Source organism: Pseudophryne corroboree, chromosome 4 (genome assembly GCF_028390025.1).
Source record: "Pseudophryne corroboree isolate aPseCor3 chromosome 4, aPseCor3.hap2, whole genome shotgun sequence".
NCBI classification, from domain to species: domain Eukaryota; kingdom Metazoa; phylum Chordata; class Amphibia; order Anura; family Myobatrachidae; genus Pseudophryne; species Pseudophryne corroboree.
In genome coordinates this window covers 206,716,771-206,740,091 of record NC_086447.1, presented here as the reverse complement: position 1 = coordinate 206,740,091, position 23,321 = coordinate 206,716,771, and the positions used below count along the sequence as shown (strand labels likewise).

Below are 23,321 nucleotides of genomic sequence, written 5' to 3'. Positions count from 1 at the left end.
CTGGACATGCCCCCGGAGCGAAAGAGAAAAGACCCACCAGGCCACACCCCTTCTAAATTAGGTCACACCCACTTTTCGGGAGCCACGCGGCCCGAGCGGGGGGGGGGGGGGGGGGGGTGTTATAGTACAGAGTGCGTTCCGGGTGTCACCACACCCGGTGATGCCTCTGGGCGACACGGTGACAGAACACGGTGGGGTTGACAGTGACAGAACACGGCGGGGGTGACGCAGTGACAGAACACGGGGGGGGTGACACAGTGACAGAACACGGGGGGGTGATAGTGACAGAACACGGGGGGTGTGACACAGTGACAGAACACGAAGGGGGGACAGTGACAGAACACGGGGGTGTGACACTGTGACAGAACACGGGGATGACACGGTGACAGAACATGGGGGGGGGTGACACGTGACAGAACACAGGAGTGACATGGTGACAGAACACAGGAGGGGATGGTACAGCAAGAGCTAAAGTTCTCTCCCCGCAACCTAAAAAAAGTCTGACGCCACTGCCCGCACACACAAATATACACACACTATCACACACACACTCTCTCTCACACACACACTTTCTTTCACTTTTCCCATTTACTTACTGATCTGGCTGGCAGTGGCAGGAAGGATGGATCTGTAGCAATTTGTCTCTTGTCCTGTGTAGCTCCGCCCCCTGAGGTCCCGTGTAGCCCCCCCATCGGCACATAGCTGCGCCCCCTTTTCGGCTGAACACAGCCGTTGTCACTGTGGACGGGAGGAGGAGGAGGCTGCTACAACGCAGCAGGGGAGAGAGGCGCCGCTTGCAGCTAGGAGGTACTGCAGTGCAGAGCAATGACAAGCAGCTCAGCCGGTCGGGCCGCTTGTCATTACTCGCTGGTGGGAGGCAGTGTGCCTAGCAGGATCGGTTTGCGGGCCGCATCCGGCCCGCGGGCCGTTTTTTGCCCACCCCTAACTTACCATATGGACACTTACCATATGGAATGCATGTCTAGTATAGTAGATGACATCTTCCTTCACTAAATCCTGGGCTCCCTGGTTAGCGCACCATAATGCACCTCCTCCTATGACATTTGGTTATTGACACGGTTCAATGCTCAATCACTTATTCCTATTTAATTTTTCAATGTCTGCTTTATTAGTTTCTTAAATTCTGTAATTCGTCAAAACTAATGGCTTTTTTTTTCCAAACTTTGATAATCTGTTTGATCCTTCAGAGTTGTTTTGAGTATTGCTGTAATGTCTCCCCTACCTCCCCTTGTTCCCATTTTTCTTTTTGTCCCCCGCTCCCTCCAATTGTTTATACAATTTATTGTATTTTTGTAAAAATCTCTCAATAAACAGTCTTTAATAAAAAATAAAATGAAGCTTGTTAAAGCACAGGAAAATACAACTGTGCGTTCAGAGATATTACAAATCCCCAAGGGGAGTCAGAGTATGTCCGCGGTTGCGATGTCTAGGCTTGACCTTCCCAAGACTGTATGGAAAGAGGAGGCTCCTACCACCATTTACACGCCCGCTGCAAGTGCTGGGAAGAGCACCACCAGTCCAGTTGCTGATATTGAGATTGAGGATATTCCTGTAGACGTACACCAGGATGAGGAGGACATAGGTGTAGCTGGCACTGAGGAGGAAGTTGGTGAGGATTCTGATGGTAATGTGGTTTGTTTGAATAAGGCACCAGTGGAGACAGTTTATGTCCGTGGGATGAGAAAGCCCATTGTCATGCCTGGGCAAAATACCCAAAAAAGCCACCTCTTCGGTGTGGAATTATTTCTCCACAAATCCGGACAACAGGTGTCAAGCCGTTTGTTGCCTTTGTCAATCCGTAATAAGTAGGGGTAAGGACGTTAACCACCTAGGAACATCCTCCCTTATACGTCGCCTGCAGCGCATTCATCAGAAGTCATTGTCAAGTTCAGACACCGACACCTAAATCCCTTCTTCCTCTTGTACCCAAGCTCCTGCAAGCCACACCACCAACTCACTCAATGTCAATTTCCTCCTCAATCAGGAACGTCAGTAGTCCTGCAGGCCATGTTACTGGCATGACTGACGAGTCCTCTCCTAACCGGGATTCCTCCAGAGGATCCTTGAGTGTTAAGCCTACTGCTGCTATTGCTGCCGCTGCTGTTGTTGCTGCTGCAAGTCAATTTAGCAGTTGCGAGGACAGTGTGTGGGGCCCCCACATACCTTAATCCGGCCCAGACGCTGAGGAAGATAACTTGTTACAAAATAGATGCATATGCTGCAGCATGGGAGCCCCGAGACTTAGAAGTATACCAGAAAAGCTGCTATGTCTGGCAACATTATTCTGCCTGGCTTGGGGACTCATAAAGCTTATTGTACTTATTTTATATAACCATCATTTTACTGGGGGGGGGGGGGGGGGAATAAGGGCATACTGTATATGGCACTACAGTGGAATGGCATACTGTATAGGGCATTGCAAGAGTGGGGGCATATGGGACATTACTACAGTGGGGGTATATAGGGCAATACAGTATGGAGGCATATGGGGCATTGCGGTATGGGGGCATTTTAACTTGGGCACTACTGTGGGGGCATATTATTAATATTGTAAGTTTATATTTAATTGGCTCAGTACCTTAAAAGGTATATCTCCCATCTGTACGATTTTGATAGGATGGTCCTAACGCTCCCTGCCATGAGTCCACTCACCCTTTTTGTGTCAATACTTGGTAGATCGCAAAAGTTTTCCGGCCCTTTAGAGTAGATCATCAACTCCAAAAGTCTGGACATCCCTGCTTTAAAGGCTAGAAAGTCTTGTACTAGAAAATACTGGTAAACCTTGGTGAGGTGTGTGTGTACAGCACATTTACAAAAAAACTCCTTTGGTGGAGGCAACATAACAATGTATGGACGTAGGACATAGCGCTGTTGCATCTTCATTTCTTGAGTAATTGAGTAATAACAGTCATCAACGCATTTCATGACCTGTCATACACGCGTGCTGGGACTAGGTAAGTAATGTACTGTAGATGAATATTATTTCTTTTAAGAGACTCCGCCCTCGCTTTGCTGCCTTTGGTAGAGTGTAATGGCAGCATTAAGTCAGTGAAAGCTATATGAAGGCCGATGTTTCCTACTCATTATCCTGTTGAAAAAGTGTGATCAACAAACAGAAGATAATTGTCATTTACACGGACAGACACTTACCAAGCCGCACAAAGTACTTTCCAGGATGTTTAAAACAATGGGCTGCGGTCAGAACCCATGTTGGGTAAATCAAGACTCCACCACATTGGAACTTCTTCTCATAAAGAAGCATAACCTGTAATCACAAGAGGGAGCAGGGTACTGCTGGTCAGGTACAACAGAAAAATGCAACTCGGGTTCATTATAACTAATTATTTGTAAAGCACCAGGGTGAAATACAGCACTGGACAACAAGAGAAGAGCCTGCAAAAAAACAGTGACATAAAAAGTGGAGCTTTATATGCAGCATAGCCAGAACAATGCAGCAGGAGCATTGGTTATAGACAGGAACAAAAGATTACAGCACTCATTTTATTGCCAAACGTTGTGGAGCAATTTTGGGATAACTTTATGGTGTTGATTCCGAGTATGACATCAGTTTTGCTAGATTGGCTCTTGGACGGAGATAAAGTACCAGCCAATCAGCTCCTAACTGCCATGTTACAGGCTGGGTTTGAAAATGACTTATAAGATCTGTTTGGCTGGTACGTTATCGTCGTCCACTTTATCTCTCTCCAAGGCTTAGTACATATGTCCCATACAGTTTGGACAGCACTGGAAGAATTAGTGTTAATTAGTAAAATGTAACCTTCTGAAGTTGTGATTTGCTCTAGTTGTGATTACTTGTAGTTAATGGCATAGGTGGTTGCTTCACCTTAGATACGATTGTTGTCAATTAATTTAACTAACATTATAGGGACAAGCATTAAGACTTACTTACTTGCCAGGGACTGTCTCCTTTACGTCCTTTCTTTGCTCCTATGAGGCGGGCTGAATAGTCGAAGTTGAATATTTTCATTTTGCCACAAGGAAACTCCACTGCAAGACAAAGCACACAGTTCCTACCATTTACATACTGACATGAGTGTACTTGTGTACAAAGATAATGTGTCAATTACGACCTGTACACACTACGTCCGGATGCTTCGAGTACCACCAAAGCAGTCCCAACCTCACCCCACTACCAGCTTTCGGACCACAATTTGCTGCCCATTGTCCTACTCCCGTCAGTTGCAAAATAAAATATAAAAAAAATAAGTTGTAATGACAAACAAATAAGAATCACGCAGCCTCATTAGCCTGGTGTGCCGCCCCCCAACAAGTGCCGCCCCTAGGCACGTGCCTGGGAAATCCACCACTGCTACCCAGCCTACCTGCCTCCTGTGCCTATTCTCATTATCCCAACTACATTCTAAAGCAGCAATTCACTTAATAAAACGTGGTCATATGCGATATTGGTGCCAGAATCGTGCAAGTCTACATAGGGGCATATGTGTGTTCCCATTTTTGGCCATGTGCAAAGCAATTTCATACAAGACACACTACACAAACTTGTCTACATCTCACTCTACATCCGGACCACAATATCCAAAAGTAGTGTAATGTGATATAAAAACATGATGGAAGAAGACACAAGTGAGGAGAAGTACAGGGACTTACCAACAGACTTACAGCTCTGATAGTCATCATCCAGCTGGTAACCCGGGGCACAGCTACACAGACGTGATGTACTGTTCCCAGTCTCTGTGCAGAAGTGACTGCAGCCTCCATTACTCAATGAGCAGTTAAAGTGGGTGACTTCTATAATTGAAAGGGCTTCAATAAGTATTCAAGTATACCCTAATGATGTATGGTTTTGGCAGCTACTGTACACTTTAAAAATAAAAATTAATACAAAAAATAATTACGGTAGATCAAAAACAAAACATCCAATAATGGAAACCAGAATAGAACATGGGGCCTAATTCAGATCTGATCGCAGCAGCAAATTTGTTAGCTAATCGGCAAAACCATGTGCACTGCTTGGGGGGGGGGTTGGCAGATATAACATTTGCAGAGAGAGTTAGATTTGGGTGGATTGGCTATAGGGTCTACAGGGAAGATCCCCGGTGGGTTTTGTTGAGGACATGTGGTCCTATTTATAGACATAATGAATTAGATGATGCCAAACAATTTGCATATATGAAAATTTCTTTGCCACTTAGCCTGTGATTGCAGTTGATCTAGTGCATGCTCTGTCTGCCTGCTTGGCTGACATATAAGATTGAGTGAATAGTGATTGGGATACGGTTGGTGTAATAAGCAAGAAAATATATCTTTCTAAAGAATGATATAGTTTCCTAAATTCTGAAGGTGTATCATATAATGTGCTCATAACATTTAATTTTATTTCCTTTTAACTTCCCCTTGATGCTGGACATGCCCACTATCTGGAAAGTCTTGGGGGGAGGGTGCTGCTGCCATGGCCCATGGCTAGACCTTACACCCATGTGGGGCCACGAGTACAAATTTTTCCAGGGTCGCTTTTTGTTCCCAATCCACCCCTGCCCAAATCTAACTCTCTCTGCACATGTTACATCTGCCTCCCCTGCAGTACACATGGTTTTGCCCATTAGCTAACAAATTTGCTGCTGCAATAAGATCTGAATTAGGCCCATAGACAGTACACTTCTTTTTAGCAGCTGTACATGTGCCAATGCTTTATTTTCCAAAATGTGAGAAGTCAGCAATTAAGTCATGAAATCATGACCTACCCAAGCAATGTTCTCGACCCACTGCTACTCCCTATTCACCCAGTACCCACTTAACAGATAAGCCTCTCACATTGTCCGATAGATCCCTCTTATGATCCAAGCATCAGTACCATGCCTCCCAACATGACCCTCTCCAGGAGGGACACAATGCTCTGCTTCTGGACTTCCCTCTTAATGTATGATTGCCGGCACCTGTGTTGAACAGGTTAGTGGATAAGAAAGGTGTTTCACCACAGGTGTCTGCAATCATAAATTAAGAGGGAAGTCCAGGAGCAGAACATTCTGTCCCTCCTGGAGAGGGTCATGTTGGGCGGTATGCAGTACTATTGTGAAGAATACATTAACAAGTTACACTGCTCTAACTAGACATTTTGGTGCACTGTACCAGAAAGAGAATTGCTACCCTCCCCACATTCGAAGCAGCGGTGCGCGCCAAAAATAAAGGGGTATGACTTCAATTCCTTCTGTTAATGCAAATATGTGGCATGTGCAACATGTAAGCGTATTTATTACAGTTTGTTAGAGATATTTTCAGAACTTTCTATTAGTGGAAGTAAATTACATTACTTTTACCTTCTTGCCCATGGCTTCCTGCTGTATTAGTGTCACTGGGTGTCCTTTGTGCGCTCCCAGTATGGGACAAAGCGTGCACACACACACACCTGCTCCGAGCACCAGCGTGGCCCTCTCCTCAGCTCCCACATATTCTGGCCTCCTCTCCCGCTGCATCACACACCTGGTGGCCGGCTGTGCCCTGACCATCCCCGGCCGTATTGTGCGCCTGGCAGTGCTCAGGGCAGTATGATTCCACAAGTCAGGCAACTCTAGTGGGCAATGCATGGACTATGGGATGGGCCCAGATCACGCTGCAATGAATGGGCTCTAGGAGATGCCTGCTCTTCCCTGGGCAAGGTGCATGTGTAGCACAATCTCTCACAATTGGAAAGACGCTGCCAGAAATCTTTCACACAGCCGAGGCAGAAGCGGTGCCCACAGGACAACAGCATAGTACTGGGCATCCAGAGCCGAATATACTGCATGTGTTGTATGCAAATGGCTGGTACATGCCAGGAGTACCCATGGACGTCACACATCTGCAGGAGCCCTTGTGTCAATAAAGAAATCAGATACTAACAGGAAGATGTGCCGGAGTTGTGGGTGCGATAATGCAGGTTTTAGCCTTCCCCTTAAGTACTAGTATGCAGCTGAATGTGCAAGGCCTGAAATGTCCACTTTCAACATCTGCGCACATACGGTGTAATTCCGAGTTGATCGCTAGTTGCTTTTGTTCGCTGCGCAGCAATCAGGCAAAAAAATCAGCACTTCTGCGCATGCGTATGCGGCACAATGCGCACGCGTGACATACTATTACAACGAACGATGTAGTTTCACACAAGGTATAGCGAAGCTTTTCAGTTGCACTGCTGGCCGCAGAGTGATTGTCAGGAAAAGGGCGTTTCTGGGTGTCAACTGACCGTTTTTAGGGAATGTTCGGAAAAACGCAGGCGTGCCAGGAAAAACGCAGGCATGGCTGGGCGAACGCAGGGCATGTTCGTGACGTCAAAACAGGAACTGAATAGTCTGAAGTGATCGCAAGCGATGAGTAGGTCTGAAGCTACTCTGAAACTGCACAAAATTATTTTGTAGCCGCTCTGCGATCCTTTCGTTCGCACTTCTGCTAAGCTAAAATACACTCCCAGTGGGAGGCGGCATAGCGTTTGCATGGCTGCTAAAAACTGCTAGCGAGCGATCAACTCGGAATGACCCCCATAGTAGCATCACCAGTGACTCTAGACAACCCACTATCGGTGCACTATCCTGTACACTTACTTTTTAATTTCGTTGGTTGTTCATGTATATGAATTATCGATGATAATAAAGTATTATCATTATTATTATTACACAATCAACACTTTCACCAGCCCTATAGCAGGTGCGGTGTTCCATCTGAATATGGCCCCTGTGGTTGCAACTGTGCATCTGAGAACTCAGCCGCTATCACTGACACACCCGTTACACTTCCATAAGACGCCCATGAGATGGGCTTTTTGCGTTCACTTCAGGGCACCTCCCAGTTACCATCACGGAACGTCCGTCGCTTTGCCACTCCATTTCTGATCCCATCTGAGCCATACACAACATCGCTGTTGTGTGGTCACTCAGGGTAATGCATGCGCAGCAGTAGTTTTCTGATCCCATCTGAGCCATACACAATAGCGCTATTGTGTGGACACTCAGGGTAATGCATGCACCACAGAGGTTTTCTGATCCCATCTGAGCCATATACAGCATCGCTGTTGTGTGGTCACTCAGGGTAATGCATGCACCACAGAGGTTTTCTGATCCCATCTGAGACAGAGATGTGGTTAATATGCCGGTTGTCAAGATCCTGGCAATTGGAATACTTACGCCGCGTCCCGACATCCATCAGAATCCCAACACCAGAATAAAAAAAGGGTTAGGACACCGACGCCGGAATCCTGATAGTAAGTATAGAGCGGGTTAGGTTTAGGCCTGGGGAGGGTTAGTTTATCCGTCTCCAGGGGGGTTTAGGGTTACGCTGCAGCATGGGAGATGTTAGGATTAGGCTGCGGGGAGGGGGGGGTTAGGATTAGGCTGCGGGGAGGGGGGGGGGGTTAAACTGCGGGGAAAGGAGGATGGTGGGTTAGGTTTAGGCTGCAGAAATGGGGGGTTAAGTTTAGGCACCACAACTGGGAGAATAGGGTTAGGCACTGAGGAGGGAGATTAGGGTTAGGCACTAAGAAGGGAAATCAGGGTTAGGCTGTGGAATGGGTGGGTTAGGGGTAGAAGCGAGGGGACAATATCCCTTACTCAGCCCTGTCGGGATTTCATTCATCGGGATCCTGGTGTCGGTATTATAACCGTTGGGATCCCAACCACCGACAATTCATACTGAAGCCCTGAGACATACACAATAGCACCATTGTGTGGACACTCAGGGTAATGCATGCCCCATTAAATAAATGTCACAGATGTAGGGTTTCTTCTAAATGCCCTGCTCAATGTGTCAGCATGAACTTTTTCATCTAATGAATTTAGGGGGTCATTCAGACTGAATCGCTGCAGAGTCTGACATGCGGGGCAGACTAGCCCTGTGCTGGGCATCCCCCCACACGTCTGAGTAACTGATCATAGATGTGCTAAATTTAGCACATCTATGATCAGATCTGAATGACCCCCTTAGTCATCCAGTCTAAGGAAACTTCTGTGACTTCATCACATTATAGACATACCTCCAAACTGTCCCAATCAGTGGGGTCTGTCCTGCCATCCTGACTGCCTGCCATCATGACCACCTCCCATTTTGACCACCTACCATCCTGACCTCCTCCCATCCTAACCGCCATCAATCCTGACCGCCTCCCATCCTGCCTCAGTATTGGAAGTGTTGGGAAGTATTAGTACTGCATACCTCCCAACATGACCCTCTCCAGGAGGGACAGAATGCTCTGCTCCTGGACTTCCCTCTTAATTTAGGATTGCCGGCATCTGTGCTGAAACACCTTTCTTATTCATTAATCTGTTCAACACAGGTGCCGCAATCATACTTTAAGAAAAAGTCCAGAAGCAGAGCATTGTGTCCTTCCTGGAGAGGGTCATGTTGGGAGGTATGGTACTGTATATGCCACTAGTCTGGGCATTGTATGTAAGTAGGGATGAGTCATTGACATCTTGAAACCTTAGATATTTTAGGCCAGTTTCTCCATTGATAACAATGGGGTGCCCACAATTGATGGTTGTTGCTCAATGTTAGTTTATATTCTATGTCCTGGTTCCTGCTGCACTCTCAGAGAAGACTAGGGTGGCCAATCCCGGGATCGGCGGGATCCTGGGATTTAGGCCAAAAATCGTCCGGGATTCAATCCTGGTTTCGGAAGCTCCAATCCCGGGGATTGAGGGATCAGGCGGCCCTTAGTGTTTTTAAAGCCGGGCAGCGTTGAGCGCCCTCAGGATGCTCAGACGCTGGTTGGGTACCTCCTCCCGGCTCCCCCTGTGCATCGTGACGTGCAGTCACATGTCACGCTGCGCAGACAGCTGTCACCCGCCGCCGACTGCAGCCACTGCCGAGCCCGCAGGATGATTCGCTGCCAACAGCAAGCGCCGATGAGCCTGCAAGATGACCCGTCGCCGACCCCGCAGGGTGTGTGCCACCCTCCTACCCCCGTCGTATGGTGAGTTATGTGTGTGGGGGCGGGGTGGGGCGAGAGGGGCGGACACATAGAAAAAATCCAATCCCGGGATTGACCATTTTTCAATCCCGATACCCGGGATTGAAAAAATGGCACAGGATTGGCCTCCCTAGAAAAGACAAAGCATCGATGCTAAACAAACATCCAGCTGCCAATGGCGAAAGAGTAAAGAAGTTGCCCATAGCAACCAATCAGCTTCATCTGATCATTTTATAGAATGCCCTTGATAAATACTACCTCAGAGATAATTGGCTGCTATGGGTAACTTCTCCACTGGCCCACTTATCCACGCTTTTCACTGCTTATTACATAACCCCGATTGTGTAATGGTCTACCCGCCATAGACTGTGATGTGTCAATGGAAACATTGATGTTAGTGCTTCAATTTTCCATCCTTACATGGGAGATTTGAAGGGAGGGAGCTATGAGTGGACTATCACTTAAGAAGTCCTAGGCATGTCCCCAGAGTGTGGGGTCACCCCACTGAGATGTACCAGTTCCCAATGGAAAAGAAATATGTGAAAAGTTGGGAGATATACTGTACTATAAGCTACCAGCTTTCAACAGGGCGTGGATCAAAAGAACGACAATAAATAGATAAGCAGTCAATATGTCGATACCATATGGTCGACATGCATTCGGTCCACAGGGTCAATAGGTCAACATGGAACCGGTTGACAAAAATTGTTGAAACTATTTTTTTTGTGCCATTTTGTATATTTAGCATCTAAACCAAATTAGTTGAAACGTGTACCCTCACGGGCTAGCTTCGCTCACCACGCTTCGGGCAAAATTACTGTTGCCAATCGCAGTCTATGGATGGTAAATGATAAATAAGTTGGAAAAAAAACCTGGGAAAAAAAAAACTTGTGTTGACCATATGTGTGTCGACCATTATCACGTCAACCTTTTGAACCTGTAAACCGTCTGGTTTTGACCTATTGACTGTCGACCTATCATCCAAAGCCCCTTTCAACAATGTTTTTGCGTAACATTCACGATTCAGCAGGTTTTATGGTAGAATCCATGAAAGACCTGGGTTCCATGGCTGCGGGGATCTCTTCAGCTCGTCGGGGACTGTGGCTGCGCCAGTGGTCGGCCGACGCGGAATCCAGGAAATTTGTGGAGTCCCTACCCTACACAGCAGGGGCCGTTCGCCTATCAAGACTTACCACGGCTACGTTTGACGGCATGGAGGTTGAACGTCTGATACTAGTTGGGAAGGTCATTCCGAAGAAGGTCATTCCTACCCTGATACAGGCTAGGAAAGGGGTAATGTCTAAACATTACCATTTTATTTGGAAGAAATATGACTCTTGGTGTGAATCCAAGAAGTTTCCTGTGGTGGAGTTTCAACTGGGACGTTTTTTCCTCTTCCTGCATGCAGGTGTGGATATGGGCCTGAGGTTGGGATCTGTGAAGGTCCAGATTTCAGCCCTGACCATTTTCTTCCGGAAACAATTGGCTGCCCTCCCTGAGGTTCAGACCTTTTTGAAGGGAGTTCTGCACATCCAACCTCCCTTTGTACAGCCTACGGCGCCTTGGGACCTTAACGTGGTGTTGCAGTTTCTCCAGTCGGATTGGTTTGAGCCGCTACAGGAGGTTGAGGTCAAATTTCTTACATGAAAGGCTGTCACGCTGTTGGCCTTAGCTTCTGCTAGACGTGTGTCAGAATTGGAGGCTTTATCCTGTAAAAGCCCTTACTTGATATTCCACGAAGGTAGAGCTGAGCTCCAGACACGTCAGCAGTTTCTTTCAAAGGTTGCGTCAGCATTTCATATCAACCAACCTATAGTGGTGCCAGTGGCTACTGACTCCTCAATTTCGTCAAAGTCCTTGGATGTTGTGAGGGCTTTGAAAATCTATGTAAAGAGGACTGCTCGTCACAGGAAATCGGACTCTTTGTTTGTCCTGTATGACCCCAAGAAAATTGGGTGTCCTGCTTCAAAGCAGACTATATCTCGCTGGATTAGGTTCACTATCCAGCATGCTTATTCTTTTTTTAATGCAATATTTTTATTGAAGAGAAGTCAAAGAAGCTGATACAGATCAAACAGGAGGTGATGACTCCAAATGAAATCAAAATAACATACATGATATCCCATGGGATATGACGACACAAGACGAGAAAAGAGGAGTACATCAACAATACAATATAAATGTCAACAGTTTTTCTGTGTTTTAACAAAAGTCGAAAAGAGAGAAGGAAAGAGAAGAACAGAGATGAAAAGAGGAGGAAAGAAAGAAGAAAGGGGTGGGAGAATGGGAGACCACTAAGGGAGCATTCAAGACACAGTCGCATCATGGGGGGGTAGCCCACACTATCTTCAGACCTAAACCCAGTGAACAGTAAATCATGACTTTTGGGATCAGAGCAATAAAATTTTGACACAGTATATTATACCCGGGCAGTAGAGGATTTAGCATAAGTGAACCAAGGTTCCCAAGTCCTCATATATTTATCCGACCTATCACGTAAGGAAGCTTTGATTTTCTCCATCGTGGAGATGTACCATATTTTGGACAGCAACATGCTCATAGGGGGGATAGTGGGCTTTTTCCAGCATTTAGCTATCACACATCGGGCGGCATGAAGAATTTGGAGTACCAGATTGCCCGCATGGCTGCTAATATTAGGCAAAGGAAGGCCCAGTAGAGCCGTCCAGGGACCCAGTGTTACCTGGGAACAAAGAATAGATCCAATAAGATTTTCCAATTGGGCCCAGAAAGGGCGGATTTTGGGACAGGACCACCAAATGTGTTTGAAATCTCCAATTTGACCGCACTCACGCCAACACAATGGGGAGGACCCAGGGAAAATCCTATGCAATGTTACTGGGACCAGATACCATCTGGTATAGACTTTATAGGAGTTTTCCTTTACTAGAGAGGAAATTGAGGACTGGGCGACATTTTGTCTAATGATTTCCCAGGAATCCTCCCCAGGAGGAAGGCCCAGGTCCTGCTCTCATTTACTTTCATGGGGAAGTGTGTCCGCTGATTTCAAAGAACGTAATAAACTATAAATTATAGAGATAATACCCTGTCGCATAGGAGAATGAATACAGAGACGTTCTAAAGGGGTAAGTTGGATTTAGGAAAGGAACTTAAGAAGGAGCGGAGTTGTAGATACTCGTAAAGTACAGGTTGGGTAATGCCATATTTGTCACTCAAAGAGTCTAAGGAACGACAGGAGGAACCTTCTATAAAATCAAAAACCAGTCCCGGTCGTGGGTTCAAGTGAAACCACGAGTGGGATCGTAAGGTGGAGCCAGGGAGAAAGTCCTGATTATCCCAAATAGAAGTGATGGGGGATGGGAAAGTAGAGAGACCATAATGCTGAATGCAGAAAAACCACAGGGAGCAAGTGAGTTTTGTAGAGGGAGCACACGTTTGTATCTTCTGAGTAGGTTTGACAGGTGTGAGTAGGGGTACCAAGGTGGAGACCCCGGCCGACAAGAGTTCGATTCGTATCCAGGGCAGATGGGGCGCTGGAGAAAACCATGCGAGAGCCTGGCTCAAGTGGGTTGCATGATAATATTTACGGATATCCGGTAGACCTCTGCCTCCAGCTAGTGGGTCCCGTACCAGAGTGAAAATCCTAATTCTAGGAGGTTTATTAGACCATATGAATTTTAAGAAGAGTTTCTGCATTCGACACAAAGCCTCTGCGGGGATGCGTACCGGAATTGTTTGAATCAGATACAAAAGCCTGGGTAGGATGTTCATTTTCACTGAGACTATACGTCCGAACCAGGCTATAATCTGTTTGTCCCAAGCTCGTAGATCAGATTTAATACAATTTAAAAGGGTTGGGAAATTTTCGGAATACAGAGAACCACAGGAATTTGTGATGAACACACCTAAGTGCTTAATTTTCTTGGAGCGCCATGAGAAATTAAAGTTAGCGGCAAGGTGAGACCTGGTATCCCCACTAAGATGCAAGGGATGGGCTTCCGATTTGGAACAGTTAATGCAATATCCTGAATAATAAGAATATGATGATAGAGTTTTAAATAGGTTAGGGATGGATGTATGGGGAGAGGAAAGAGTTAACAAAACATCATCTGCAAATAATGATAATTTAAACTCCTCGTCACCCACTGAGATACCCTTAATATCAGGATTGGCCCTAACCATACACGCCAGAGGTTCAATAGTCATAGCAAAAAATAATGGTGACAGAGGACACCCCTGGAGCGTACCGTTGTTAATTTGGAATAAACGAGAGTCCTTGCCATTAACCCGGACTCTGGCTGAAGGGTTGGAATATAGTGCTTGAGTGCCCTGGAGTAGGCCTCCGCCCAGGCCGAACCTACGCAGGGTGGCAAATATGAAGGGCCACAGTATTTTATCAAAAGCCTTCTCTGCATCAAGCGAGAGAAGGATAGAGGGCAATCTAGCTTTGTTAATAAGATGAACTAAATTAATAGTTCTTCGGGTATTGTCTCTTGCCTGTCAGCCTGGGATGAAGCCCACCTGGTCAGCATGTATCAATTGCGGGAGAACTGAGTTTAATCTCAGAGCTAGGATTTTGGCAAAAAGTTTAATATCATTATTTAGTAAAGAGATGGGGCGATAACTGGAACATGAGTTGGGGTCTTTCCCAGGTTTATGAATTAAGACAATTCGCGCTTCCAGCGTATGGGGCGACAGAGGATCACCTCTAAGGAATCCATTAAAGAGCCTGCAGAGGTGGGGCAGAAGAATCCCCTTAAATTTCTTAAAATACATAATTGACATCCCATCAGGCCCAGGGGCTTTACCTGGCTTCTAAATCTTAAGGGCATTGTCTATTTCCTCAATAGTTATCTCTGAACCCAACTGAGACACCGTAGAACCACTCAATGATGGTAAATTGCATTTATCCAAAAGGGATTCAATCCCCTCGTAGAATCTCAGTGAAGGTGAGGGAGCCGCTCCGTATTATATAATGATTTATAAAATTCCTCAAATTCACCAAGAATGTGGTCAGGATCATGAGTCAGTACCCTCTGTTTAGTACGAATAGACAAGATATTTCTGGAAGAAATTTGAGCTCTCAACTTCCTGGCAAGGAGTTTATCTGCCTTATCCCCTTTTTCGTAATAAATCTGGTTAAGGCGTCTAAGGCATTGTTCCGTCTTATGAGATAACAGCTTATTAAGTTCACCCCTGACTTTAAGTAGCCGATCCAAGTCAGCTGGGTTCAGAGAAGACAAATACATATGATGAACGATCTCCAAGCGCTGCCACATAAACCCAAAATCCTTAGGTCTTGAGAATCCTCAAAGAAACAGAGTATAACACCATATATGAAAAGGTCTTCAATCTGTTTGCTGTTAGCCTGCTGTATCACTGAAACTGACCTTTCTTAAAAACAATGCGTTCCCATAAAGGTTTCTTTCAAGGTTTTTTCCAAACTTCTTCCATTCATAGCATAGTGACACCAATGACATCCATCCATTAAAACATGGCTTACCTTTATAAAAAGCCCTATATGCATCCAAAGGTATCTTTAATGTTCCTTCCTTCACCGGGATTTTCCGTACTTTCAAATATAGCCTTTCATACGATACTAAAATCCAACTGTGTATTCTCTTTAAAAACACAGTTTCATTTTCACCCAAAGTGAAAAAATGATAAATATACAAATAAGGCACCCTACTACAGACAGGCAAGGCCACTTCCACTTATATCCCTGAGATGGAATAGGGGATAGGTATAAACCACTAAGATATTAGATGTTATATTCAATCCAAGTGGATATCCACATAAGTGGTAGGGTTCAAGCCTGGGGTCCTTCTATAATAGCACCAACGCGTTTCGGATGTAAATCCTTCCTCAGGGTTCAGAGAAGACCTATGAATTTCCTCCAGATGGAGGAGTTGGTCAGTTAACTCCAAGATCTTTTGGGAGCGCTGTTTAGTGAGCCTAGCCGCGTACTGCATGAAGTGGCCCCGAAGGACCGCTTTATGCGCCTCCCACAGAGTCATATCAGACATACCAGGTGTCTGATTCAAGCTAAAATAATCAGTTAGCACCTGAGTAATTTGTGGCAGAACATCAGCATGTTGGAGGAGGGCATCAGTAAGGGACCAGGAGGGGAGGGGGAAGAGTTCGGGACAAACCAGAAAGAGTCAAAGATACCGGGGAATGGTCAGACCACGTAATTGGGTGAACACAACTTTTTTGGATCTTAGAGGTTAAATCTCTCCCAATCATAATCCTATCGATTCTCGTATATAGATTATGTACTGGTGAGAAAAAAGTATAATCTTTAACTAAGGGGTCGAGAACCCTCCAGGAATCAAATAGTAGGTGGTTTTTAAGTAGCGACATCAAGGCTCTAGTATTGTGAGTGCTTGTATGGGACTGGGAAAGTGGAAGGGAGTGGGAGCGGTCGAGACTGTGGTGGAGTATAGTATTGAAATCCCCTGCCATTAAGATATCGCCTTTCCTACATTGGGCAATCTTGGAATCTAAAGAGGCGAAGAACGAGGCCTGATTAACATTAGGGGCATAGACATTAACCAGAGTAATGGGAACATTATTAAACTTGCCCACTATGTTAAGGAATCTACCCCTTTTGTCCCTAATGATTTTTTCTGGCTCCAAATGTAAGTGGGCGGGGATCAATATGGCAACCCCTCGCTTCTTCTGGGTATGATCGCATGCATGTATAACGACTGGGTGGCGTCTAGAACGTAATTCAGGATGGGAAGTACCTCTAAAATGCGTCTCCTGGAGGAATACCAGATCTACCCCAACCTGTTTCAGAAAAATAAATAATTTGGTCCTCTTTTGGGGGCTATTGAGACCCTTCACATTGTAAGTTATTACGTTAACAGACATAGCAGTATAAATAAGAACAGAGCAAAAACGTCCCTAAGGACCCATGGTTTGTCTCCCAAGAAAACGAAGGTAAGAGGAGAAACAGAAAGCAGGAAAAAGAGAAAAAGAAGAGAAACATCGAGAACAATGCAAAATAAACAAATGTAACAATAAACCGAGCCAAAGACCCATTGTACTCACCGTACAGGTCCACACGTTTGAGCTCCCGTATGGGGTATTAAGGGAGAGAAGATCTCCCTTATGCTCAAAACTGACTATAATGGCTCGGTGGAGGGCGCGGCGCCGAACACCAAGGAATCTACAAACGCATTAACAGGGCAACCCTGGGGTTCGGAGCAACATACGACAATAATGAACCACATCAGAATCACGTGAACAGGAAAAACATAGGATCAGTTATAGAAGCTCAGTAAAAAAGAAACTTAAAACCTCTAAACTAGAAAACACAACAGTATGAAGTAATATGCGGTAACCCATCAAGGCAGCTGTGGAGGAAAGTTCATGGAGGGTCACGTCTGGAAGAGGTTTTTGCCGGGACTGTCGACCAAACGCATCGAGGAGCTCGCTGTGGAAGAGGGGAGCTTGGGGTGCGTTGAAGACCCGGTGCAGCCTGTGGGGGGGGAAGGCTTGTCAGGTGCCGGGGGAGGCAAGTTAAGTTTCAAAAGAAGCCGGTGGGCATCCTCCTTGGATCGTGCTAGTAGCCTCTCCCCATCAAGCTGCACTATCAAGGCGATAACCCCATCTGTAGCGGATTTGATTCTCCCTGAGGATTTGGGTGTATTCCTTCAGATCGAAGCGCCTCTTAAGAGTAATAGGGGATAAGTCCTGAAACACCAGCAGTCTACGCGTTCCAAACAGACACATGTCCTTGTTACGAGCAGAAGCAGTACTCTGTCCTTAGTTTTGAAGTAGTGGCAGTGTAAGACCACGTCTCTCGGAGGGGACGATGGTGACGGCTTTTGGCGCAGGGAGCGATGAGCTCTATCTAGGAGGAAATGCTCAGGCGGAGTGTCCGGGAGGAGATGTTGAAAAAAGCGGAGGAGGAAATCTTCCAGTGGAGCTGGTTCCACCGACTCCGGGATGTATTTAATATGCAGATTGTTACATCTTGCGCGATTATCTGCATCCTCCTGTTGATCTTGGAGAAGGTAAATGTCTTCCTGCATAACATAGACAGAGTGTTCCATCTCTTGCTGGAAATTAATTACTTCATCAATTTTCTGTTCGACGTCATTAGTGCGAGCCCCAAGATCAGAGATCTCATCCTTAAGCCCGGAGATGGCTTTGTCTCCGAGTGGAAAGCCTGTTTCAACGACTTCATCTCAATAAGGATAGAGGAAATGCATTCTTTCATGGAAGGGTCTAGAATAGGCGATTCTTCCTCAGATTCCAAAACAGGGGCAGGATGAGGGGCGGCTGGCGGTTTAGATGCACTAGGCTTCATCTTAGAAATAAAGGAAGACAACTCCGCAGAAGGCATAGATTTCTTGGACCGAGGCATGGCGCGTGACAGTCCAGGAAATAGAAAAGGCCAAAAGTCAAAACTGAGCAATAACGTAGTAAGTTAGCGATCCATTATATTACGTGTAATGAAAATAAGCATGAAGCCCCCAGGGCAGCGCCCATAATTATTTAGCAGTGCATTCCCCTGCACAGTGGTATCATAGAAGACTGGAGCATAATGCAGGTGTAGTAGTAGGTAATGGCCAGGAGATGGCGCACCAGGATTGTAGATTGCAATACAAGAAGGCTCAAAGCAGTAATAAAATGTCAGGGGGCCCCAGCAACATATATTATGGCACAATACTGCAAAGAGGGGGGTCAGAGCAGCATTAGCTCCTGCAGGGAGAGATGGAGGAAAGCTGAAATGCACAGCGTGTGGGAGCAGTCACTGGGGCAATGGGGAGAAAAGCAGCCAGCACTTGGGTGAGGGAAGATGGCCGCCGTCAGGGCATGCAGGGGGTACCTGATCCTCCAGGAGCCGTGTAGGGAGATCCCTGCCGTCCAGAAGGGTCCCGAGAGCCAGGGGCTGCCCAGCAGTGTACAGCAGAGGGGGGCCGAGGGCCGTAGAGTGCTCCGGGGGGTCCCGTCGCGGCCGCGACGGTCACGGAGCTCACGGCCGGGCCGCCGCCAAACTCCAGCTCCCGGCGCTGAACCGGGGAGAAGGCCGCAGCGGTCAGGGGGTGCGGAGAGCCTCCCGGCCGCACCGGAGCGTCTTGTGGGGCTGACTCACAATGCTGTGAGGCTCCCGGGCGGTAACAGGTGCCAGCAAACCCGCGGGGAAGCAGCAAGTAAGGTCCCCTGTGCGGGAGCTCCGGAGCCGCACGTCCACTCGGCTCTGCTTCCAGGCCACCGTCCCAGCATGCTTATTCTACGGCAGGATTGCCGTGTCCAAAATCTGTTAAGGCCCACTCTACTCGTAAGGTGGGGTCTTCCTGGGCAGCTGCCCGGGGTGTTTCGGCGTTACAACTTTGCCGAGCAGCAACTTGGTCTGGGTCGAACACATTTGCTAAGTTCTACAAGTTCGATACTTTGGCCTCTGATGATCTGAAGTTCAGTCAATTAGTTCTGCAGGGAGCCTCCGCGCTCTCCCTCCCGTTCTGGGAGCTTTGGTACATCCCCATGGTATTAATGTGGACCCCAGCATCCTCTAGGACAGGGATGGGGAACCTTCGGTCCTCCAGCTGTTGTTGAACTACACATCCCAGCATGCCCTGCAACAGTTTTAGCATGGCCGAATAGCAAAACTGTAGCAAGGCACGCTGGTATGTGTAGTTCAACAACAGCTGGAGGGCCGAAGGTTCCCCATCCCTGCTCTAGGACGTAAGACAAAATAGGATTTTGGTTACCTACCGGTAAATCCTTTTCTCGTAGTCCGTAGAGGATGCTGGTCGCCCGCCCAGTGCTTTGTTTTCCTGCAACTGTTATCTGGTTCAGCAGAACTTAGTTTAGTTATGTACTGCATTGTTACTTGGTAAGTAATGTTTCAGCAGTTGCTGAGTTTTACAAGCTAGTTAGCTTGATGTGCCTTGCAGTGGCGCACCCAGGGGGGGTTTCCGAGCACCCAGAAACCCCCCTCCACCCAAACATTTATTTTATTTTATTTTTTTCCTGCATGAGTATTATTAATGGCAGTCTAGCGTCCTCAGCAGTCTGCTGTCTTCCTGGTGGCACTTGTAAGTGCTTAATAAAAGTTTCTTTATTTTAATTATAGTACATATACGTATATCCATGTGCATACATATATACACATGTATATACATACATATAAACACACACACACATATGATATATATACATGCGGGAAGAACAGCTGAGTGCAGGGAAGCTCAATAGCTTAGGTGGGTCAATGGAGTGTCTTCTGAATGACTTTATGCCAGTCTATGTCATTTCATTTTCCGATGTCTAATTTATTCCCTTTTCAGATCATCACTCGATCATGTATTGTAGGTGTTAACATATATTTCCGAGTGTACAATGTCCTTCTGATTTATTGTTTGACCTATAGATTGGTAGATGCTCAATTAGCTTAGTGATATCATTCAGGTGCTCGAAAGGGAGGGGTGTTTCTGAGCAAGAAAAAAATATGTGTAACAAAGATCTCTGAATTCTATTATTATGTGGGATTTATATCTGGTTACTGTTATCATTCAGGGTGCTGGGGAAACCAATTGCCTTTTATTGTTTGACCTGTCAGCTCATGAAAGAACATACGGTTATACATACCCTGCATATATGTGACCCCATATGATGTAGTGTGTCTTGTTCACACTCCATCATACAGCAGTTGTAGCCCTTTTTTAATTTTACTATTGTGTGCGGTCTGTGGTAGTAATGCCCTTTCACATCAGTTTAAATATGACTGCATTTACGTACCGCAATCAGCAACTGACCACAGACTAATGCACGATTAGGTTTACATGCATATGCTTTCTCAGACTGTTTTCAGTGGTTTTTATTTTTACTTTTATTCATATTTCACAGCTCAGATCATTGGCCTCGCTGAGGACTGAAATACCCGGACTCCCCCGGTTGCCATGACCAAGACGCGAGCGCTCCTGCATCTCCGTTTACTGGAGGTAACCAGGGCAACGCCGGAGACTTCCGCCGGGCAACGTGGTCACATGATCTCTGCTTTCACACACGTCACACTAGCCGGGGCGGAAGCTATTGAGCTTCCCAGCACTCAGCTGTTCTTCCCGCCGGTGGGTCCTCCTCACGTATAAAGGTATGTTTTGTTGTTACACATTCACTTCTTGTTTTGCTCACCTTGACAAAGGGGTGGTCACGCCCCGAAACGTTGGTATGCAGACTGTCACCATGACATATTAAAGCACGTTTTACGTTATCCACAAGCCTCCGAGTGCCGCTATATATATATATATATGGTACATATATGTGTAGATATGTGTGTGTATATATATATATATATATATATATATATACACACACACACACACACACACACACACACACACACTAGTTTTAAGGACCCAGCATATACTGGGTCACCTCAGACCCCACCCACGTGCTTGGCTCCACCCAGTTCTAGAAAAAACCCCACCCATGCAAATCCTGCGTTTGCCACTGCCTTGTATGTGTGAGCTGGTATGAATCTCAACACTATCTGTGTTAAATCCTTCTCTCGAAGATGTTCGTCTCCTCGGGCACAGTTTCTAGACTGGGTCTGGCAGGAGGGACATGGAGGGAGGAGCCAGCCAACTCTTAAAGTGCCAAGGGCTCCTGGTGGACCCCATCTATACCCCATGGTACTAATGTGGACCCTAGCATCCTCTACGAACTACGAGAAAAGGATTTACTGGTAGGTAACCAAAATCCTATTTTTTCATATTTATATATGTTCTTAATGTTAAACACATATAAATATTATAATTTGGTAAGATGTGACATTTTCGTGGACTATTTGATACTAGTAACCCTTACAAGATTAGTAGTTGGAATGTTTTTGTAGCTACATACAGATTATCTGATGGGCCTTTTTGGATTTTTTTTTTTTATAAAGGTACACAGATGGTTTTAGCATAGCTTTATTTACTTGAACATGCTACAGTAAATCTCAGTTCCTGAAGGCACATCTCATACATATTAAAGTGCATACAGTACATACTAGGCGATAATAGTAAACAACATCGCTCATTTTGCCCTTCCTGAGTGACGTTGTTTACTATATTGACCAGTGTGTATGCCTCTGCTGACGAGCGATGTGCGGCCCCGCAGGTCGTTAACGACCCTCGCTGCCAGCTGTGCATGCAGCTCAATTTGGACTGTTGTCAGGGCCGGCAACAGAAATCTTGGGGCTGGGTACAGCAGTATCTTTGGGGCCCCCACACCCACCTTGGCACACCCATTTTAAAGCAGAGGGTGGCTTTGAAAAAATTATATATTTCTGCTGCGGGGTACACTGGGCTCCACAAGGATGGACAATGGGGTGTAGAGTAGGATCTTGATCCGAGGCACCAACAGGCTCAAAGCTTTGACTGTTCCCAGAATGCACAGCGCCGCCTTCTCTATAACCCCGCCTCCCAGCACAGGAGCTCAGTTTTGTAGTTGGTGCTGCAGTAAGCAGGCACATAACAGAGGGGCTGCTCCAGGCAGCCCTAAGAAGAGCTTTTTTATGAAGAAAAAGTGAAGACTTCAAGGGCAGCAGCAGTGGTAAATGTCAGAAGACATTCACTGCTGCAGCTCCAGCTCTCCCCAGCGGCGCTGTACACTCCCGAGCCCTGGTTGCCGGGTAACTACAGCAGGAGGCTCCGGTTTTCTTCACGTCAGGCACACACAACAGGGGCTCTCCGGGATCGCGTGGCCGCACTTCGGGAGGTGGTGAGTGGGTTCCGCTTGCGGGGCCCGGTCTTTATCGCGATCCGGCGCAGTCAGTGGGAGGCGGGCCGCGCGCGCTGGCGGTGGACACTGTGGCAGTACAGGCGATCCCACTAGATGACCAGGGCATGGGCGCAGGTCAGGTTTTCTCTCTAAACCAGTTTAAAAAGAGCCCACAGTACCTGGTGGTTTTGCCAGCAGGGGGATAAGGCTTAGACCTGAAGCCCCTCCCCCAGCCCCAGGGTGCCATTTCCCGCAAATGTTCCCGCCCTGGAGCTGCATATCTATCTTTCCCTCACTCCCTGTCAGTGTCTGGGCGCTATTATCCCTCAGCTTCACTGTTCCTGGGACTGCTTGGGCAAATCCTCCTGTGTAAAGCCGCCTGGTTGTCAGTGCTGTGACTTTACATGACACTTAAGTATTCTACCTGCCTTTTCAGTCAGTGCTAGTTAAGAAAGAGTGCATTCAGTCAGGGTTTTCTAGTACAATTACCCTGTGATATACATCCAGTTCTTACTGTGTAGTGTTATATCTATTGCCTATATAGCTATATATATATAAGCTAGTCCAGTGCAGTATTATTGTTAGTAATAACCTCTGCATTGTACAAACTGTGACTATCTGTGTGTGCATTTGATAGCTGAGTGGTGTCCATTTCGTGTCTTTCACTCAACCTGCTATCCCTATATTCTAT

The 23,321-nt window shown here is 46.5% G+C and overlaps 1 protein-coding gene across 4 annotated transcripts in view; it reads right to left on the bottom strand.

Annotated features, from left to right (window-relative positions):
• LOC134909209 (vitamin K-dependent protein C-like) overlaps positions 1 to 23,321 on the bottom strand; it is a 139,503-nt gene that overhangs the window by 25,870 nt on the left and 90,312 nt on the right. For 3 of the 4 annotated variants that reach the window (XM_063915857.1, XM_063915859.1, XM_063915860.1), the window contains 3 exons: positions 4,651 to 4,791; positions 3,932 to 4,029; positions 3,172 to 3,286 (listed from right to left, as the gene is read on the bottom strand). In XM_063915857.1, the coding sequence (XP_063771927.1) occupies positions 3,172 to 3,286; positions 3,932 to 4,029; positions 4,651 to 4,791 (354 nt within the window). The remainder of the gene's footprint in view (positions 1 to 3,171; positions 3,287 to 3,931; positions 4,030 to 4,650; positions 4,792 to 23,321) is intronic. The other variant, XM_063915858.1, reaches the window with a different exon arrangement.